This window comes from Aedes aegypti, chromosome 2 (genome assembly GCF_002204515.2).
Source record: "Aedes aegypti strain LVP_AGWG chromosome 2, AaegL5.0 Primary Assembly, whole genome shotgun sequence".
Classification (NCBI taxonomy): Eukaryota; Metazoa; Arthropoda; class Insecta; order Diptera; family Culicidae; genus Aedes; species Aedes aegypti.
Genome location: NC_035108.1, coordinates 340352439 through 340372922, shown reverse-complemented (window position 1 = coordinate 340372922; position 20484 = coordinate 340352439). Strand labels below are relative to the sequence as shown.

At 36.2% G+C, this 20484-nt stretch overlaps 1 protein-coding gene across 7 annotated transcripts in view; it reads left to right on the top strand.

Annotated features, from left to right (window-relative positions):
* The window catches only part of LOC5568488 (dnaJ protein homolog 1), a 230922-nt gene extending 214823 nt beyond the window's left edge, over positions 1-16099 (top strand). For all 7 annotated transcript variants that reach the window (XM_021846084.1, XM_021846085.1, XM_021846083.1 and 4 more), the window contains one exon: positions 14729-16099. In XM_021846084.1, coding sequence (XP_021701776.1) covers positions 14729-14965 — 237 coding nt within the window. In that variant the 3' untranslated portion in view covers positions 14966-16099. The remainder of the gene's footprint in view (positions 1-14728) is intronic.
* Positions 16100-20484: the final 4385 nt, after the last annotated feature.

Genomic DNA, 20484 nt, shown 5'->3' with positions numbered 1-20484 from the left:
AAATATGATCCTCGGATTGAAATCATGAAGTTCTGATAAGTATGCTGACGCATATACCATTGGTTCTTCTCCAATATCCTGAATGTCCAGCAACCCGTATAAAATTTGATGTTCAGCACACCACACTAAATATATTAGAATTGACTATAACCACAAATAATTCAGTTCCCAGAACTTTGTACAGAAATTCAGGGTAACCATACCGTGCACTCCCGCTCATTTGTTTTGATTCTGCATTATGTTCCACGATGTTCCATTCCGCTTTGATCTGTTCCACGAGCTGAATGACGTTTGAATTATTTTTAATTTGAACGATGAGCAATTTAGCGGGATGCAAAGTGTTCAGATTAAAAGCAATCAAATCCACGGGGGTACCCGGTACTCATAGGATTATAACATATTTTAATCCTAACTACGCATTCAGGGTAACGATAATTAAATCTAATATTTGAAGTATATACATATGATTCAAAACAATAATTATCTAAGAGAAAAAATAATTGGAAATAAAAAGCGGCAAGCATGTTGATATGTTTTATTATAGAGAACAGCAATTCAAACAACATAAAACCTGGTAAACTCTCATTTCACAACTACCGAAAAGCTAAACATTACATATATTTTGCAATTGTATTGAATGGACAAATTGATGTGAAGTTTTGCGAAAAAGCACCACACTAGCTAGCAACTGTGCTAGCTGAGGTTTCTATTGTGTGTGCTATTTCAATACCTTAAAATAGTGCGCTCTCGGGCTAGGCATTGGATATACATAGGAAGCGTTGTGTTTGGATGGGCAATGAAGTGCACTTTGCGAAAAAGGACCACGTTTTGAATTGATTATTGAGCTGAAATCGAATTCAGGTTAACTTCTGCGTCCATGAGTCCTCTCATGGCGTAGGGGTAACGCGCCCTAACTAGAGATCAGGGAGTCGTGAGTTCGATTCTCACTGAGAAGACGTGTAACTTTTTTGCAAAACTTCACATCAATTTGTCCATTTAAGCCAATTGCAAAATATATGAAATTTTAAAACGAACGGAATAAAACGGAATTTCGCGAAATTTCGAGTTTAATTTCGAACAAAAACGGCATAGCACACGCATCTATTTTTATGTAGTATATCGACCACACAAATATAAAAAAAAAAACAAACCTGTTTGCAATATTCTCGTGCGGCAAGAGTCCTCTATGATGAGCATGAGCACAGATGACAGTACAATTGAAGTTGCGCAGAGATGTAATGAAAGGGGCTTGGCATTAGCTTACAATTCTGAATGAGCACATTATCGATAGCTCAAATTTTAAAAGTCAATAAGAAATAACAGCCACGTCCTTGCGGTAGTCGGGGAAGGGAAGGATTGTTAGTTAGACAACCACTGTTACTAGAGACCGGAGAACCGTTTGCATCTCCATAGTTGTCATGGGAAGAATATTGGGTTTGTGGGATAAGGTAAGGATCTGGGAGTCACGGTCCATTATTTTATTTCAAAAATGATGATTTTTTATAAAAAATAATTGCATTTTTTCGGATACTTCGATGTTATCAACATTATTATTACAAGTATCGCATGCAAATTACCGCGAGGCATTGGACTTTGCAGTACCGAGTATTGACATCAAAGTTTCAAAATGGTGTATATTCGATCGATTTTGATGATTTTTAGGAAAATCATAGCCGTGTGATATTTATGATTCATGCATTCATTGTTTTGAATTTGTTGTTGGTTCCGGATTTAGGTCCAAATTTGTTGGGGTACCTAGGGTATTTCGAAGTGGAAACGCACAACAGTATTCTTTACGATTTTTCGCACATCTGAACCGCATGAAATCAAGGCAAACATAAAATGTCGCTCATTGAAGGACGAATTGTCTGAACGAACATGGATGAACTTTCCAATCTAATTTGCAGTTCCTCAATGCTATGTTATTCAGGTCAGAACTTTTTTCAAAAGTTATTATTAATCTGATTTTGTAGTTAGTAAACCAAGAATCTCAACATGAAGTAATCTCAAAATTTCTCAAAAACCCAATTCTCTCAGAAATCATCCAGAAATTTCTTCACAGATTTTTGAAAACGATAATTTTTACAAATATCTCCAGTAATTTCCACATGGATACTAAAATGGCCTTTAAACAAAAAAATTGACCCTTAAACAAAAAAATTGACCCTATGTCACTGTTTCGTTCCGTTTAATAGTCGATCGCTCTCAATTGAACCCAGAATAGCAAATACTGCAGCGATTATTCCGGTTACTCTCTCGTTCTTCTTCTTTCTGGCGTTATGCTGACAACTGGGAAAGAGCCTGCTTCTCACCTTATCTTCTTCTCATTCACTCCTATTCATGTTCTTTCAAGGCACATAGAAAACATGTGACCAATATGTTTAAAATCGAAAACTATTATTTCATGTTTAATGATGATTTATAAAAATTAAATTGCTTGTGGGCTTAACTCATATAAACTTAGTTTAAATTGTTCATAGGTTTTTGAAATTAAAATTGAATTAAAAACGATCAATTTTTTTAAAAGATTTTTAAAACATACACGAGATTATGCCTTAGGTAACCAACGCATTGGAGAAAAATCGGGATGTTTATTGTAGGTAGGGGAACTTATGAATTTTCAGCAGTTTAGTACTCTTCGTCATGCTTGGGACATATTTGTCACTCAAATCGACTAAAGTTTAGTAGTAAGATGCACGTAAAATAATTATTAAAATATTTTGAGGTTGACGGGTTATGAAAAGACCCCCTTTTCTGACCAATTGAACAGGTTTTTTTTTCAAGGCAGGAATTGCTAAAATATTTGAACAATTATAGAAGGAAGTTATTTGAATAGATTTCAAATATCAAATTCGCTTATTTTCAAAAAGGAGGACATTTTCAGTCAGGGGAAGACGAGAGGATAACTGATTAAAAAGGAGGACATATCCTCCCAAGGGATACCATCTGGTAAGCCTAAGTCCAACGATTGTTCAAGGTTATCCAAGAACACTATTGCGGACAGAGCCTCGTATGGATAGGATCAGCTAGATGATTGAATTAGGTCCAAATATAATCTGTCGTTTTGAGAACTCCTTTATACCTTCTATTCTACAAACGTATCCAGTGATCTCAAGTTGTTCTTGGATAACCTTAAATAATTGTTATACTTAAATATTAGTAGAAATAATCCATTAAATATTTAAATAAGCCCGAATGAGTATCAATCTTGTTCAAAACCCATTGAAAGATTTTTGGTTAAGGTTGTTGATTTGAAGGTCTGTACTCAAATGAGTTCTTGTATAACCTTAAATGGTCGTTGAACTCATGATTTGGGGTTTCCATGATCTTATGTGGGATGTATTTCCATGATCTTATGTGAAATGTTGTTCATAAGCCATCAAAAGGTCATTGGTGACGCTTGTAGATATGAAAACATGTTCCATATGGAGTTTGTGGTTGATTTAGAACATTGAAGAAAATTTGCATATAGCTAACATCAATTCAACAATAGCTGAAAATTGAAATGGAATGTTGTACAGTCAACACTACATAGCTCGATATTGAAGAGACCATTGAATTAGAGAGGTATAGAGTTATAGAACACACGTTTATATCACGGATCAACAAAAATTTGGCGTGATACATTGAAGCGTGATATAATGGAGAAGTATTTTCTTACCATATGATATTCATTAAAACCTCTCTAAAACAAAGCAAAAATAAAATGAGTCAAATTTGCAGTTTATCAGAAATTGATCGAGCAGCAGGTTATTGATTATTTGAGGGTTAACGTTCAATGAAAAATGTATGATAATCATATAATTTCCGTGGCGTGATATAATCAAATGTGAAACCGTGATATAATGAGGAGAGATTAAAATGAACCGTGATAAAATCGAGAAACTACTGTATATATGCGATCCCAGTGACTATCGAGGTGACCATAATATCCTAGTTTTACTATGCTGCCCATTAACGCATAATTGTCCCATGTGAATAGGAAATCCAGCAAACATGGGACTGACATGCGTTTATGGGCAGTATGGTTCCCTTACTCAATATTGAGATACCGAATATCGAGTAAAAGAGAGTTGACTGTATAAGTAAAAATTAAAATGATCAAGTAAATATCTAACTATTGTATCGGTTCATGACCTGATTGGATTGAAATATTGAAACAAATCGATTCCATAGATTAACGTTAGGCCTCAATTCAAAACGCTAATACCAACCAATTGATGACCCTGATTAGTAGATTGCAATAAAGTAATAAATACTTCATTTCATACGGTCGATAATTACATTCTTTTCCATACCGAGAGAGAATCGAACTGATTTCTTAATTTTGTTGAATTCCGTCGAGACATTGTTAACTGATCCACGTCTGGTCGCACGCACCCGCGTGATTGATCATTAGTACAAACCTGAGAACACGCAAACAATCGCTGTTGACATCTGTGGATACATCGCACAAACAACCCATACTCAAGACCCAACAAATCGCCTGGTCACGTTTTTCTCGCCCTCGACACTCACAACATCGATTGCAGGCCTTACCAATTATGCTGTCTGCGAAACCACCTCATCGCGATGTGATTGCTTTATTTTGTTCTAGCCCTGTGGTACGGACGTTGTCTTGCATCAGCATTGAAGTTCAATTAAAATTTTTTACTCCTAGGTCAGAATTTGAGAAACTGAGAAACTGCACCCAGGGTGAATTCCTCCCGGTATGGTCGGTTGAACCGTGCTTAGCCAGTTGTAGTTGCATCGCTGCAGTAGTTGTTTGGCGTGCTTGTCACCAAATACGGTCAGTTACACTTGTGGGTCAGCAGCATGCCTCTAGGTTTGTTGGTTCAATCACAACGAGGTGGTGGCATTCGCGTTCGTGAGACCACCATTGGCGTAGCAAGGATTTCCATTCAGGGAGAGGCGAGTGACCTCAGAAGCTCATTAACAGATCTCACGCAAAACGATCATTATACATACACAACCACTGTGCCCTTTTACCATGGAATAATAAATTTAATGGGCCCAGATTGTCGTAGCGGTAAACACGTAGCTATTCAGTATGACAAAGCTAAGGGTTGTGGGGTTGATTCCCACCGGCCAAGAATCTTTTCTCATAGAGTATTTTCGTGTCTGCCTCATAAAATATATTCACATGCAAAAATGGCCCTGCGGCAAAGTAAGATCTTAATTACTAACTGTGGTAATGCTCAGCTCAGCTGTGAAGTGTCCCAGTTGGGACGTAACGTCAAAAAAAAAGAATAAACTATGGAAACCATTCACATCCTTTTTATTCACTGTGAGCAAAGTGGTGTTTAAAACGTGCCATGGTTCGATGGGTCCATTTAAAGCCTTCGATTAAGATTTGAATATGTTCCAATCATCTGGATTTTTTTGAATATTCGTATGGAAAACAAGTTTGAAAACTTCACAGCCCATTTTCTCAACGCCTACTTTTTACAGATGGGACTGACTTTCGATTCACGGCAGGCTAGTTATTGAAACGAGATATAAGAATTTTATACAGTTTATCTAAGAATTACCCAAGATAGATTCCACCAGCAGTTCTTCCAGGAATAAGTTCCGAATTTCTCCAAGCATCTCGCCAGTAGGGATGAATCGATTCAAATAAATACGAATAAATACTCGATACTTTTGAATCGATACCAAGTATAATTGAAATCTATACCAAGCAGGTATCGAATGAGATTACTGGAATCGAATGGGTACTTTCCCATAAGCTTCAGTTTGATAGGCCGCCCGTGGTTTGCTATTCTAGTATTGCCAGATCGGCTGTACTTATACAAGGAACCAACCAGATGACTGACACCCTCAGTTTATAAGTGCTTATGATCTTCTATTTTTAGGAAACAATGGAGCTTACCACGTCAGGTTGCTGACCAATGAGGGGAAGGAGGAGGAATTGATGTTGCGTTAGACCACCAACCCCGTCTAGAATCGAATGAGTACTTTTTCATGTACATTTTTTTAAATGCAACCATAATGCAAACAAGTTGAAAAATCTTTTTTTATTAACAGAGATTGGCAGTTTTGGGTAATTTTTTTTAATAAATAAACAGAGTGATTATTAAAATATGACTATAGGAATCATTCTTGTTCTAGGTTTTCTTTGCAATAAAAGACACAGTAGCACATATATTGAGCTTTTTGATTATCCAATCCGCATGGTTATTAAATTAATTAACTCATTACGCGTGGTAAAAATGGATAAATTATGAGTGAAATTATGAAAAAAATGCACGTGTTCGGCTGGGATTTGAACCTAGGACTCTTGTATGCTAAACGAACGCTTGACCAACTAAGCTACCGAGCCACTTGGTGACCCAATAACTTAGATGGTTACAAGTTTTGAATTCAAATCTCCACACATCGTCTAGCATACAAGAGTCCTGGGTTCAAATCCCAGCCGAGCACGTGAATTTTTTCAAAGATTTCCCATCCCCAAGATAGTCACTTATGACGTAAAAAGTTACAGTGACGACTTCCTTCGGAAGGGAAGTAAAGCCGTTGGTCCCGAGATGAACTAGTCCAGGGCTAAAAATCTCGTTAATAAAGTTAGAAAAAAAAACCACTAATTGCTCCTGGCTACCACTTTTCTAAGAATTTTAATTATGATCAATGCTGTAAACATTCGACACTTTGCGCGACGTTCGTTCCGTTTTATTTTTCTGCATTAATCCGCTACCGTCACCTCTCACACAAAGCACGAGCGGTAGAACGACATCGAGAAACAAAAATAACTGTCAATTGAATGTCGTCTGACTCGGTCACATTTGCATAAATCATAAGTTTTGCTTATAATTCAGATATATCTGATCATAAACAGCATGAATAGTTTGATCTTACTTTTTTTTAAAAAAAGACACCTACACGTTAATGCTTCCAGTGGGCATTTTGCCCTTTGAAGGAAACACCACACTAGACAACGGACTAGCATGCAACGCCCAGTGGTACAGTCGGAGAACATTCCTCACGAAAAGTTTTCCGGCCTGCAGCGGGAATCGAACCCACACACCTTAGCACTTATTTACTTATTATGTCGAATGTGACACACATACAGTGAAAGTAGCGCCTATTACGAAAAAAATGACAGAAACAAACAAACCGTAACATGTCCTAGCGAAGCTTTCGAAGTCAGGGGCATTCAATTGACATTTTTTTTCCGACATTGGTTTGATCGCTCGTGTTGCGAACGTTTAAGGGAAGCACTGCCGAATATCAGCGAAAACGCGTTGACTACCGTGATTGTTTACAACACTGATTATGATACATCAAATTTCTCAACAGGAATCACAGTAGATATTCAATCAGGGTTTCCATCAATGCAGTATGGGCCAGAGACGCAATATGGCGAGACAAAATCAATAACTCGGCAACGAAGCATTCCCGGTATTTGGTGTCTTCAGCAAAGTTTTTATGTAACAACAAGGACCATCTACTGAAATAAACGGATAGTTTGAAAATTTTCCGCATAGGTGGCATCGCAATCTTTTTACTGTAACGTTTTAGAGACTGACCATGTTCAGCAAAGTTGTTTATTTTGATAAAATGAACAACTCTCTCGAAAAGTTATGTTTTTGTCAGCGATAATATTATCTGTCATAGTACTTATAAAAACCAAAAAAAGGTTTTGGTCTTATTTTCCTACTTATTCGAAAACAGTAGGCTGTGAAATGTTAACGATTCTTAAATCGAAGTCTTTCATTTGGTGTTAAAAATAACAAATTTGTTTGAAAATACTATCGCTCTACAACTTATTATACTGTTTCAATACAAATAATCGCACGATCTCATCATTTACTAAATCACCCATTTTTTCGTTTCAGGCTCTCTGCGGAGTGATCTAAAACCAAAAAAAGGTTTTGGTCTTATTTTCCTACTTATTCGAAAACAGTAGGCTGTGAAATGTTAACGATTCTTCAATCGAAGTCTTTCCTGAGGAATTACGCTACAGATACTCTATGAAATTCATAGAACAGGTTTTTCAAGAGTTCTAGCAGGAATATCTCTGAGAAAAGCTCTAAAACTTCTATAAGGCTCCCCGGGCAGACGAAATCATTACTCGAATCAAACAAATGTTGATCTCATATTTCAATCTAATACTGGAATAATGTTCAAAAATTTCTTAAAACTCACAGCCAAAGATGAGCTTCTGAAAATATGTGCACTAGATCAACATTAGTTCGTTCAAATGAAACAAAACACAATCATCTGCCAAATGGGCGCGATCGAATAGTGTGATGCTAGAACAACCCCTAAGAGTGATAGGTAGACCCAGAAAGCAAAGAACTTGATGCCCTTGTTTTCTTTTTCGTCCTGCTATAAGTTATAGCCTAATGATTAGGATCTCTGTTCAAAAATCTGAAAGTCGAAAGATCAATGCTGGTTGCCAAATTTTTATTCTTCGTCATCTGTCAGATCACATTTTGCTTCAGATTTGTTGGCCATATTCTTAACATTGCCAGAAATTGTTCTGGTCTTAAAATATCTTAGCAAAATGTTGTTTAATACTTTTCCGTACCAATTGTTGATATTATTCTTAATAATTTATCTCTTATCTTTAACAAAGGAGTAGCTGATTATGGTTGTCAGTAATTTAAGAACCACATATAATGATCTTGTTTAGTTTTTTTTTCTATATGCTCATATTTCCTACAGAAATTCGTCATGGCCTATCTTCTGGGATTCTTCTAGAATTATTACCAACAACTTCACCAAGAATCTGAGAAGTGTTTTCAAAGCACCAACATTCTTACAGAGATTCGTATAAACAACAATAAATGTAAAAAATTCTTCAGGGAATCTTTTTGGAATTCCTTAAATTACAATTCGAATAAATTTCTCGAGGTTTTCATCCAGACATTTAAAGACACTATTTCACAAAAATACTTAAAAAATGCATATACAGGATTTTTTTGGAAACTCGTTTAGGAACTCCTCCAAGGAATTTTCTAGGTTTTTCTCAAAGAATATCTCTTGCAGAAACTTGTGAAATTTCTCCAGCGTCTTTCAAAAACTGTGCCAAAAAACTGCCCAGGATTTTTTTTTCGGAATTCAAAAAGCAGTTTGAATTCAATAATCAACAAATTGAGAAATCTTTTTTTGAATGCCATTGATAAAGTGTTTTAAGGAATATTCATAAATAAGTCATGGTAAAATATTTCGAAGCGTCCGATGATGTCCTTTCAATTCGCTGAAATAACTTATAAGATGATGCTCAGATAGCCGTAGCGGTAAACGCGCAGCTATTCAGCATGACCCTCAGGGTTTGAATCCCGCTGGTCGAGGATCTTTTCGTAAAGGAAATTTTCTCGATTCCCAGGGCATAGAGTATCTTCGTACCTGCCACATGATATACACATGCAAAAATGTCAATCGGCAAAGAAAGTTAATAACTGTGGAAGTGCTCATAAGAACACTAAGCTGAGAAGCAGGCTTTGTCCCAGTTGGGACGTTACGCCAGAAAGAAGAAGCAGAAGATGATGCTCTAAAGAATTACTGTTTGAATATTTCGAGTTATCCAGAGAAGAATCATTAGACTTCTTCCTTGGAAAATCTCAGGATTAACCACCTAGACAAAGAAATACGATTCGTATTGGATATATTCGTGTGGTAAATCAAATTATACCTCCTAAGGTATAAGTTATTTTTTCTGATAAGAAAATCCTGATAGTTTCCGAAATCTTTAACAATTTTTGAGCAACTTTTTGAGATGTCTTCAATAGAACCCCACAAAAAAAACCCCAGATCAAGTTCTTGGAAAAATATGGAATTTCAAAGAATTTAGAAAAGTTTGGCTTTTTGTAATCGACTTTGTTCCAGTAGTTGAGGATTTATTACTCTAAAATTTGTTTTATCTGTGAAACACGTTTAACGTGGCGCATTAAGTAAACATATTTTCCAGATGAATTACCATTTCATCTTATTTTGTTCAATATAATATTTGGTCCACATAAATAATTGAATTTTCAGAAGACATCTAACGAATGTAATTTCGTGCAAGATTTCGTTTTAAGGCGTTATAAACCTTGTTGTATTTATATTGAGACTTCATATTTTGCAATATTTTACATTCTTCAATACTTGATGGCATAATGAAGATTTGCTTGAGAAAAGGTTCCGAAAAGATCAACTATGCTCTAAGATATGCCGTTTTGAATGTTTCCGTCTTCTTTTTGAAACACTCCTTGAGAGCTATTCTGTGGAAATCTTGCAACTTCCTAGGAAAAATGCTGTAGGAACGCTTCGACAATTTAAGCTTTTTAAGGTGGAATACAAAATATTGTAACTTTCTTAAATTGTCCATAAGGAAATTAATGAAATTTCCATCTCTGAAATAATTCTTGTGAAAGTTCTCAGGGTTATATTTTATCTAGAATTTAAAAAGTTAATTTCAAGAGAGGAAGAATTCTTAAAGAAATTTACGAAGTTATTCATGAATATCGAAAAAGTGGTCAGGAATAGTTGATTAACGAATATCTTGAGGAAGTACTTAAGATATCTTAAGAATAAAAACTTGATGAAATTAACGAAGACCAGAAGCCAAATAAACTGCCAAAGTGATTTCAAAAGCGGTATTTACAGATAAACTCCTGACAGAATTCGAGAGTGAATGCACAAAATGTATTGCTGACGAGTCGTTGGAGACATTTGAAGTACTCAGAGGAACATTTGTTTAATGAATCAGACCTGAGCGTGTATATTGAAGAATTGCCTTGAAGAATCGAGCGAAAAACATCAAGAAGAATCGCAGGAGGTATCGCTAGGAAACATTTGGAGTTTTCTCTTATCAAATTCTTACGCTTATTGTTTGAAAAATTACTGGATGTTTAAGTTTTGAGAAAACATGGTAGATTTCCACCATGAATCTTTTGAGTTCCATAATGTATTTTCGACAGATTTCTCTCAAAATTTATTACGTGCTGTTGATAATGCTTTCGAATAATTTCAGAAATTTTTTTTGGAAGTTTTTGATCAACTAATAAAAGCTACTTCAAGAAATTAATCAGAACGCAACTGTTTCATAAATGAGAAGTCTAGGTGACAAAATCTAGTCTTTTTTTCACATTCATTATTTTTTATATCTAGGTGTTCTGTGTTATTAGACAACACTATCATCCTAATTTGGTAAAACAAATCTAAGATTTTATTAACATTTTGTTAACAACATATTACATTTCATTTGCCGTAGCAGTTCAGATTTTTTACCGGTGCGTTGATTTCACCTGCTTATAAGAAAAAAAAAAAACGTTTTGAATATACTTCACCTAACTTAATCTAAACATATAACGCATTGATCGGGGCAATAGAAGATTGTAACGATTTTTGCCTGAAATTATTAATTATTTTATTTGACATTTGTTCCAATGTTTTAACATTGGATATTCTATGTAATTCATTGGTACTATACCAGGGAGGAAGCTTCAGAATCATTTTCAAAATTTTATTTTGAATTCTCTGCAGAGCTCTCTTTCTGCTATTACAACAGCTAGTCCATATTGGTACAGCATACAACATGGCTGGCCTGAAAATTTGTTTGAATATCAAAAGCTTGTTCTTAAGACCAAGTTTTGATTTTCTATTAATAAGTGGATAGAGACATTTTACATATTTGTTACATTTAGCTTGAATGCCCTCAATGTGATTTTTGAAAGTTAAATTCTTATCTAGCATGAGCCCTAGATACTTAACTTCATCTGACCAATTTATTGGAATTCCTCTCATCGTGACAACATGTCTACTTGAAGGTTTCAAATAAAGAGCTTTTGGTTTATGTGGGAATATTATTAGTTGAGTTTTGGAAGCATTAGGAGAAATCTTCCATTTTTGCGAATATGAAGAAAAAATATCCAAACTATTTTGCAATCGACTACAGATGACACGCAGACTTCGTCCTTTGGCGGAGAGGCCTGTATCATCCGCAAACAAGAATAGTTGACATCCCTGAGGTAACTCAGGTAAGTCAGATGTGAAAATATTGTATAATATTGGTCCCAAAATGCTGCCTTGGGGAACACCAGCACTTATAGGAAGTCTTTCAGATCTGTAGTTCTGATAATTATCCTGAAGTGTACGATTTGACAGATAACTTTGAATTATTCTAACAATGTATGTTAGAAAATTAAAGTTTTTCAATTTTACAATCAAACCTTCATGCCAAACACTGTCGAATGCTTTTTCTATGTCTAGAAGAGCAAGACCAGTAGAGTAGCCTTCAGATTTGTTGGAACGGATCAAATTTGTTACACGAAAAAGTTGATGAGTGGTCGAATGTCCATGGCGGCATCCGAACTGTTCATTGGCAAAAATTGAATTTTCGTTGATGTGGGCCATCATTCTGTTCAAAATAACCATTTCAAAAAGTTTACTGATGGAGGAAATCAAACTGATTGGACGATAGCTAGAAGCTTCTGCAGGATTTTTGTCTGGTTTTAAAATTGGTACAACCTTAGCATTTTTCCATTTGTCAGGAAAATATGCAAATTAAAAACATTTGTTGAATATCCATATAAATAAAAATGGGATGATGTTTGTATGTCACGAAATGGCTTGAGAACGGGCTAACGGATTTTGAAAATTCTTCCATAGTTATGTTCCTGAAGTGTTCCGACGTGTTTGTGTATATAAAAAACAAAGGATATTTAACGGGAAAGTTGAAAAAACAGGAGTGAACGGAACTTCCATTTTGCACGGGGCGTTCCATGGCGTTTTTCAACAGCCTACTTGATGGCAAGACGAAGTTTGCCGGGACCACTACTGCCCATACTCGCAATACAGTCCCATAATGAAAATCATCATGTCGAGAAAAAGGCATCTGAACATGATTGCATTTTTCGTCTTTTTGTCGCTACTTATGGGAGTTAATATTGGTGATATTGCCGAAAACGTATTCGATGCAATAGAAAACAATAGTTAACTACTAAAATAAATTAAATCTTTTGTTTTTAATAGCCAAATTAGGGAATTAGGACAAATGGGACTCGTTATCCGAGTATTTCTGTAGTCATACGCAAAAATACCCGCATACCAGTCCCATTACATGGAGCTCGCTTACTTTGTTATCGCGTACCTTGACACATTGATGATTAAGTTCACAATCGATTTCAAGCCACTTTTCCTTGCCACTGTAACTTGAAGTTATTGAATTGGTGGTGTCAGTGATATTGAACATGGTACTGATTAAATGAAGATTTTATTCAACTGTTGCTGCCGCACTAAACGGACTGTTTGCTAAATCTACTCATTGCACGTGGGCTTTGAATTTGCAACATGTCAAAGTCGTAAAACAAGCAAGTTTTGGTCAGCTCAATGATGATGAAGGAGTTCCTGGATAATGTTGCCGTGTGTTAATTAGATGAGCAAGATTATGTGCTGCAAACAATCCGTTTAGTCATGGAAATTCTACCGACAATTCAAAATTCTGCGGTGTCCAAAAAACAGCCACTACATATCGTTAGATGATGATCCTGCCAGCGAGTAAGTTGGTTATAGATTAGAAGGCAATAGACATTTAGCGGTAGCATTGAATTACAGAAAATATTATTCATTTTGTTATAGTTGATTGAGGCGAATGAACTGGTCAATCAAGTTTATAGTTTCATAAATATATACAGGAAAAAATATAGTTAATGCTTGCAAGCACAAATTTATTGTGATTTCACCCTTTCAGGGCAGTGAAAAAAGCATTAAAAAACATAAGAATAAGCAATTTTGTTATATAGAAATCATTTCTACCACTGTTAGTGTACTTTTTCTCCTTTTTTAGGAATGAAAATCACAGTGCAAGAGTTTAGAAATCCTTACGGGAGTAGATTTGTTTCAATATTTTTGTAATGAATTAATGGGACTGTTATGCGCGTATTTTTCATATGGGACACACCTGGTTTGGTATTTTTTTCGCATTTTATCCATACAAAAATAAATTTTCAAGATTGTTTTCGAAAAGAACACTAAAAATTAACGCTATTCATGAAGCTAACTCAAAAGTGGGGAAAATTCAAATGGGACTGTTATGCGAGTATGGACAGACTAGTATCAACTAAAAATGATAAGCTACTTTCTGGAAGTTTCTTGATGAGGAGTTTATTATGAAATTTAAACAATTTTCATTTTTTTCCTCGGCTTTGAGTGCAATGGGGGCCACTACGCTCATGGAGACCACTACGTTAACTTGAATCATTGCACCGTTGTTGGCTGGCCCGTGACTCTCAGTCAGTAGGGCATCGTCGTGACATCGATCGTTGACAAGCAGCATACCGTGCAAGTTTAGTAGCTAATTGAAGAATTAAATTGTTTAAATTGTGAAGAATCATTATCCGGATCTCTGTTCTGTAAAACGACGTCATGTCCCCTCCCATGAGCTACACGAGATGTGGCAAAGTGATTGATTGTATAGATACGATCGATTGAACGACTTGATGACGACTGGGTTGGGCATTGGGTGACGTTGATCTTGATCTTCAAGTTGGTGTCGCTGTCAGTGGGTTTAGCTAGATCGATTGATTGATAAATGATTATATTCGATATGATTTATGCCAGCTGGATAAAAAGCATTAGAATTTGATTGTATTTGTCTCATATTATAATAATACGTATATTAAGGTGTTAAAAATAACAAATTTGTTTGAAAATACTATCGCTCTACAATTTGTTATACTGTTTCAATACAAATAATCGCACGTTCTCATCATTTACTAAATCACCCATTTCTTCGTTTCAGGCTCTCTGCGGAGTGATCTTCGAAGTGCCCACGATGACGGGCGAAAAGCTACGCATCAGTACAAAGCAAGAGATCATCAAACCGAACACGGTCAAACGGATCCAGGGCTACGGGCTGCCCTTCCCTAAGGAACCGACGCGCAAGGGCGACCTACTAGTGGCATTTGATATCAAATTCCCCGACAAACTGACGCCATCGGAGAAGGAACTGCTGAACGATATGCTACCGAATTCCTAGATCACTCCGCGAATCCATGAAATAGCTTCATGTGGACCCCTCGTTCAACTTCATTCGTATTAACGCTCTCACTCCCGATGTGTAATCGTTTCTGTTGATCCCAAGTTCTTTGTGGTCTTTCCCGCGCTGGCACTAAACGTACTCAACTCAATCAGTCGATGGATTTTATTTGTCCATTTTTTTACAATTACCGTTTTACGTTATTTATCTTTAATTTCAAGCGCAAATACAGGTTGTAACACGCCGCTCTTCCTTTTGTAAATACATTAACAGAGTCCAACATCCTACTGTGCACTGCTCGATACTGACCAGTTATTTGTTAATTTCAATCGTCACATGATTTAGCATGGCCGCGTTTATTTCGCAATAAACCCCTTACTGTCGTCGCCCCGATCCCATTTGCGATAATGAATTATGATATTACAATTCAATACTGTTGTAGAACGATACGCTGGACCCTCCTGCAAGGCAATTTAGGGTGGGGCTTATTTCCAAAAATATTTTGTAGTTAAAATTTTCAAAGTGGAAAGTGGTCATTGATTCGATTATAACATCGTGTGAAATAATGAAAATTATTAGGCAGATGGTGAGGTGGCACAAAGAGAGTAAGTGTAATATCCACTGAAAGAGTAAGTGTATCGTCATTTTGAGGAAATTTTTCGTCTGAAATCATCAAAATTGCCTGACCACTATACCAACGTGAGGAAACATTCTCTAAAATCGCGAAAAATGCACTTTTTCCCTTTTGTGCCACCTTTAAACCTTCACCAAAAATTCTCATTTTCTCACAGGATATTTTTGGAACAGTTTCCTATTTTCCAATTTGTAGATTTTGATCACGAAACATTTTTGGCAATAGCCTCACCCTAGCTAGGTATTCATTCTATTGTCTGTACGGCTGTAAGCTGTATTCTCTCTCTCAAACGCATTCAAACACTCGGAATAAATTACCAATTTATAACAAAACTGATGATGATGATGATGATGATAATAATGATTATTATTATTTAATTTAAACTCGCGTTATCTGATTCTTGGAAATATATACTCTACTATACAAACACATGAACGAGATCGGATGACGTATGGGCTGGTCAAGTCCATGCCTGCCGACCAGTTGGCTAGCTTATTGAACACGGTTTGGTGAGGCTTTTATCGTCTGTATATCACATGCTCCCTAATTTACCACAATGCAACCAACAGCGGTCGGAAACAACGTACTACTCTATATCGGCATTTGATGAAGGCTTTAATGGGCTTTGATTTTCCGGAATGGATGATTTAATAGTCTGTCTTCCGCCCCCTAGCACATTTCTCTCCCTCTTATGACTTTTTAAAAGATTCGCAGTATTGAAGCACAGATCAATAGACATAACTCTACAGTAAAAATTCACAGAAAATATATGAACTATTGCTTTATGATGCACATGCAGTCATCTGTTGTGCTTCTTTAGTCGTGATTTGAAAAATCACTCCAAAATGTGTGTTGCAAATCATGTGATGTCTGAAAAACTGTGAAAAATTCATGCAAATTTATCTATAAATATCACAGATGCAACTCTGCCTCAATGCAAGTATCATCCATTTCATTAGTTTCGGCATGATTGTCAGGTCTATAGCTTTAATCTGTTTCCATACTAACTTTGGCAGCAAAAGCAAATCCACTTAGGGAATGATTTTTCCAATTTGTTTAATTTTAACTGGAGGCTGCATCCCAAGGAAATTGTTACGTTCGACTATGTTAATAAACCAAGCATTCAGCAAGACCAAGCTGAGAATAATGGGTTCGAATTCCACTGGTTGAGGATCTATTCGTGAAGAAAATTTTCGCGACTCCCTAGGGCATAAGAGTATCTTCATGCTTGCCTCACGATATGCATATGCAATAATGGTCAATCAGCAAGAACAGGTCTCATGTAATAACTACTGAAGTATTCATCGGAAATATAAGCTGAGAAATAGGTTTTGTCTCTGTTGGGACGTAATGTCAGAAAAAAGAGGAATAAAAAGATAGATGCGAGTAATTCGTTCCTTCTCGGGATGACATTAATGGCTACTACGATTGAAATGTACGTATTAGCGATCATTCATAAATTTCATAACGCTAAAAATGGCCATTTTCGACACCCACCCACCCCCTCGTAACGCTTTTTGTATGCAAATTTTATAACATCACGAGGAAACCCACCCACCCCCTTCAGCGTTATGAAATTTGTGAATGAGATTTTAGCGTATTCTAGGATTGTTATCTTCTAAAATTGCTCTCCGTACACCTTCAAACGCGTTAAAAGTGGTCTATCGCAAGTTTTCGCAAAACAATTTGTACCCTACTTGAAAGCTCTTGCTTTTAGCTTTCAAATAAACTTATTCTCATCGCGAGCATTCACGGGCTACTAATGTTTTAGGGTACATTTATTAGAAATAATATGTTTTTTGAAGATTTTTTGTCTAAATTTTAATTGTATGAATTTAGTTAACAATTTTATTCCATTCAGGTATACTTTGTATATCTACAAACAACTTCTCTGAAGATACCATGTCGGTTTGAGCTCTCTTCAAATTCATAAATAGCTGGTGAATTATGGTTTGCTTTTATTAATTTTCTTAAAAAATCATGTCCACGATCCACTCAAAGAGTTGTATAAAAATCAATATTAAATGAATCTGCTTCAAACATTGGATTTGGACCACCAATATGTTAAGAAAGTCGGGAAAAATATTACCGTTCGAAGAAAATAACTTTGATTTTTGAGGTTTTGACTGCCTTCGAACTAATTATCCTTTATATGAGAGATACGCGGAAGTAAAATTGAATGATTTGTCAACTGACAAGCAGTGCTGAATTTGCTCGGCGTCGAGAATAATATTGTAACACGGACGTGACTTCCTCATTGCTAAAAAATATATTTTGTTTTGTTATAGATTTATGAGGTACATTTTCAAACTAATAAACAGCATAAAAATCAACAAATAATATTGCACTGACAAAATTTCAAAAAAGAAAAATATTTTATTATTTTTGCTCTATGCAAAACAACTTTCACCGAAATAAATTTAAGCGTATTACATTACTCCTTAAGAAAAGTCCAAAACAAACATAACGCATGTTCGTTTGGCTCACGCTCTCTCTTCTAAATCGAATCTCTCTTCTAAAGGATCACTACTTCGAACCATAGTGGACTGGAGCGGGAATCGATCCCACACTTCATGACATAACACGTCTAAGCGACTGACCGCTACCCGCACGGCCACGAAGCTTACAAAAAAGTCCAGTTATGCGAAGCTTATATCCAGACAACCAAAATGTACGTATAACGAAATCACCTGGAGACTTTTGTATGTGCAAAATTTCACTTATTAGATGTCGCGAAGAGGCCTCCTACGTACAAAAGTGGAGGCGATATACGTGCATATATTATGTGATGAATAATAGCATACAATGCGAGAGTGTAAATTAATCGAAATAACCTGTGATCTTATGCGACTTATCCTATGATAACAAATGTTGATTTGACAGCTGCTACGGATTGATTCGACTTACTTTGTACGTTTATATGGAACGAAACAAAATGCACTGATGAACTCAGAAAAAAGCGTTCCATGCGAGAAAATTCATCAATCAAACGATTTCTTTCACCATGTTGTGCGGGTGGATATGATTCGCACAAGTGAACGATTTTTTAGGTAAAATGTTATGCGACTTCTGGTTATCTGGGTCCTGACTATCATTTGTTTCAAGGTGTTTTCTAATTTGTTTGGGAATTCACCAATAAATTGAACGTGGATTTATCTGGGAACATTTCCAAGATTGCTACAAGGTAGATTTTGGAATTCCTCTAAGCATTCTTACTAGAATTTTACAAAAAAAAAATACACCGATAACTTGTTCGAAAATGTTTCCTTGTTATTACATCATGTAATCAGCAAATTTATAAGAGTCATTTATATTTGATCCCTAAAAAAATTAAGGAAACTTAGCTAGGGATTTCAAAAAATCAAAATAACACTCCAATCGATGGAACCGTATAATCAATTGAGTGGACTTTTTTTATCCATTCGAGAATGATCCAAATCGATAGCCATTTGAGAAATTAAACTGTTTCAGATCTCAACTTTCATTTTGTGCTGATGCTGAATGTACCACAGAGAACCGACATTCGTCTTTATTCGTAAGCGTGCGTAATGTTTTGTACTCGTCATTCTGAAAAATGTTGTTTTGCTCCTCAACAATTTAGCTCCAATTTCTACACAATTGGTGTAAGAAACAAAATGTCAAGAAGACCTGAAAAAACGCGGTTCTGCCTTGAGCTTGAGCTTGAGCTTGATTGGCCGCCCGTGGTTGCTACTCCAGTATCGCCAGATCAGCTGCACTTACACAAGGAACCAACCAGATGACTGCTTGGGATTAACAGGCACCCTCAGTGTATAAGTGCCGGTGATCTTCTATTTTTAGGCAACAATGGTGCCTGCCACGTCAGAATGCAGACCAATGAGGGGAAGGGGAAGGAATTGATGATGCATTCAACTGGCACCCACGGTCGACCGTATATACCACTGCGTCAACACCAGTTCATGTGGGAAGGGCTAAAGGGTATTTTTTATGGCAGAGAGGCTTGCTGGTTTGGTTAGCAGACTGCCTGGTTGGCGTAAAGGAAGGTATGCTATAATGATGAATGAATGGAAGCGTAGGGATACGGTTTATTTCTGTCCGTCTCGGGTTCTAGCAAATGCTATGAACTGTGATAGATACATCAACTGTGATATATTAAGATTGGTAGATAGAAGCAAATGAAAGATACAACTACAAAGTACGATGAAAGGGACGGGCCTGGGATTGAACCCATGACCTTTTGCTTATGAAGCAGAAGTGGTGGCCATTAGACCACCAACCCTGTCAACCTGAAAGAACACGATTCTGCCATTTACAAAGTAATTTTAATTGTGAATGTCTGTCCAACAGAGCAATATGTTCACAAGAATTACGTAACTTTGAGCATGATTTCGAATGAAATATTGACAGATATTGCAGAATTCGCAATCATTTGATTTTGTAGCACAATCAAAGTAAACGAAGAAAAGTTTCTCATATATATGATAAAATCTATTTTTCTCGCTTGTTTACCATTGGGGGTAGGTGTTTTATTTTACTGGCACAAAAACAATCCCCGAACATCCGATGGCAATAGTGTCCCCCAGGTTTAGAACTTGTTTAAATGGGTTATCCCCCGATCTAATCAGAACTGTATACGATAAACGGCTCTCATAATGTGCTGCTAATCATGATTTTCTCTCAGTTTCGCCAGAATTCAATCCGTAAACTGTTTTATGTTCTATAGATGTTCTATTTTCAGCGAGCTCTAAGTAGACATATAGGTATACATCCATTCCATAAAAATCAATCTAGTGGGTCACCGAATTCCGAGAAAATTTGCTATTTTGTTCCTTATCCGAAATAAGGATACACGTGTTTTTGGATTTTTTTGATAAGGGTGACCATTTCCATAATAGAATGACCAGAA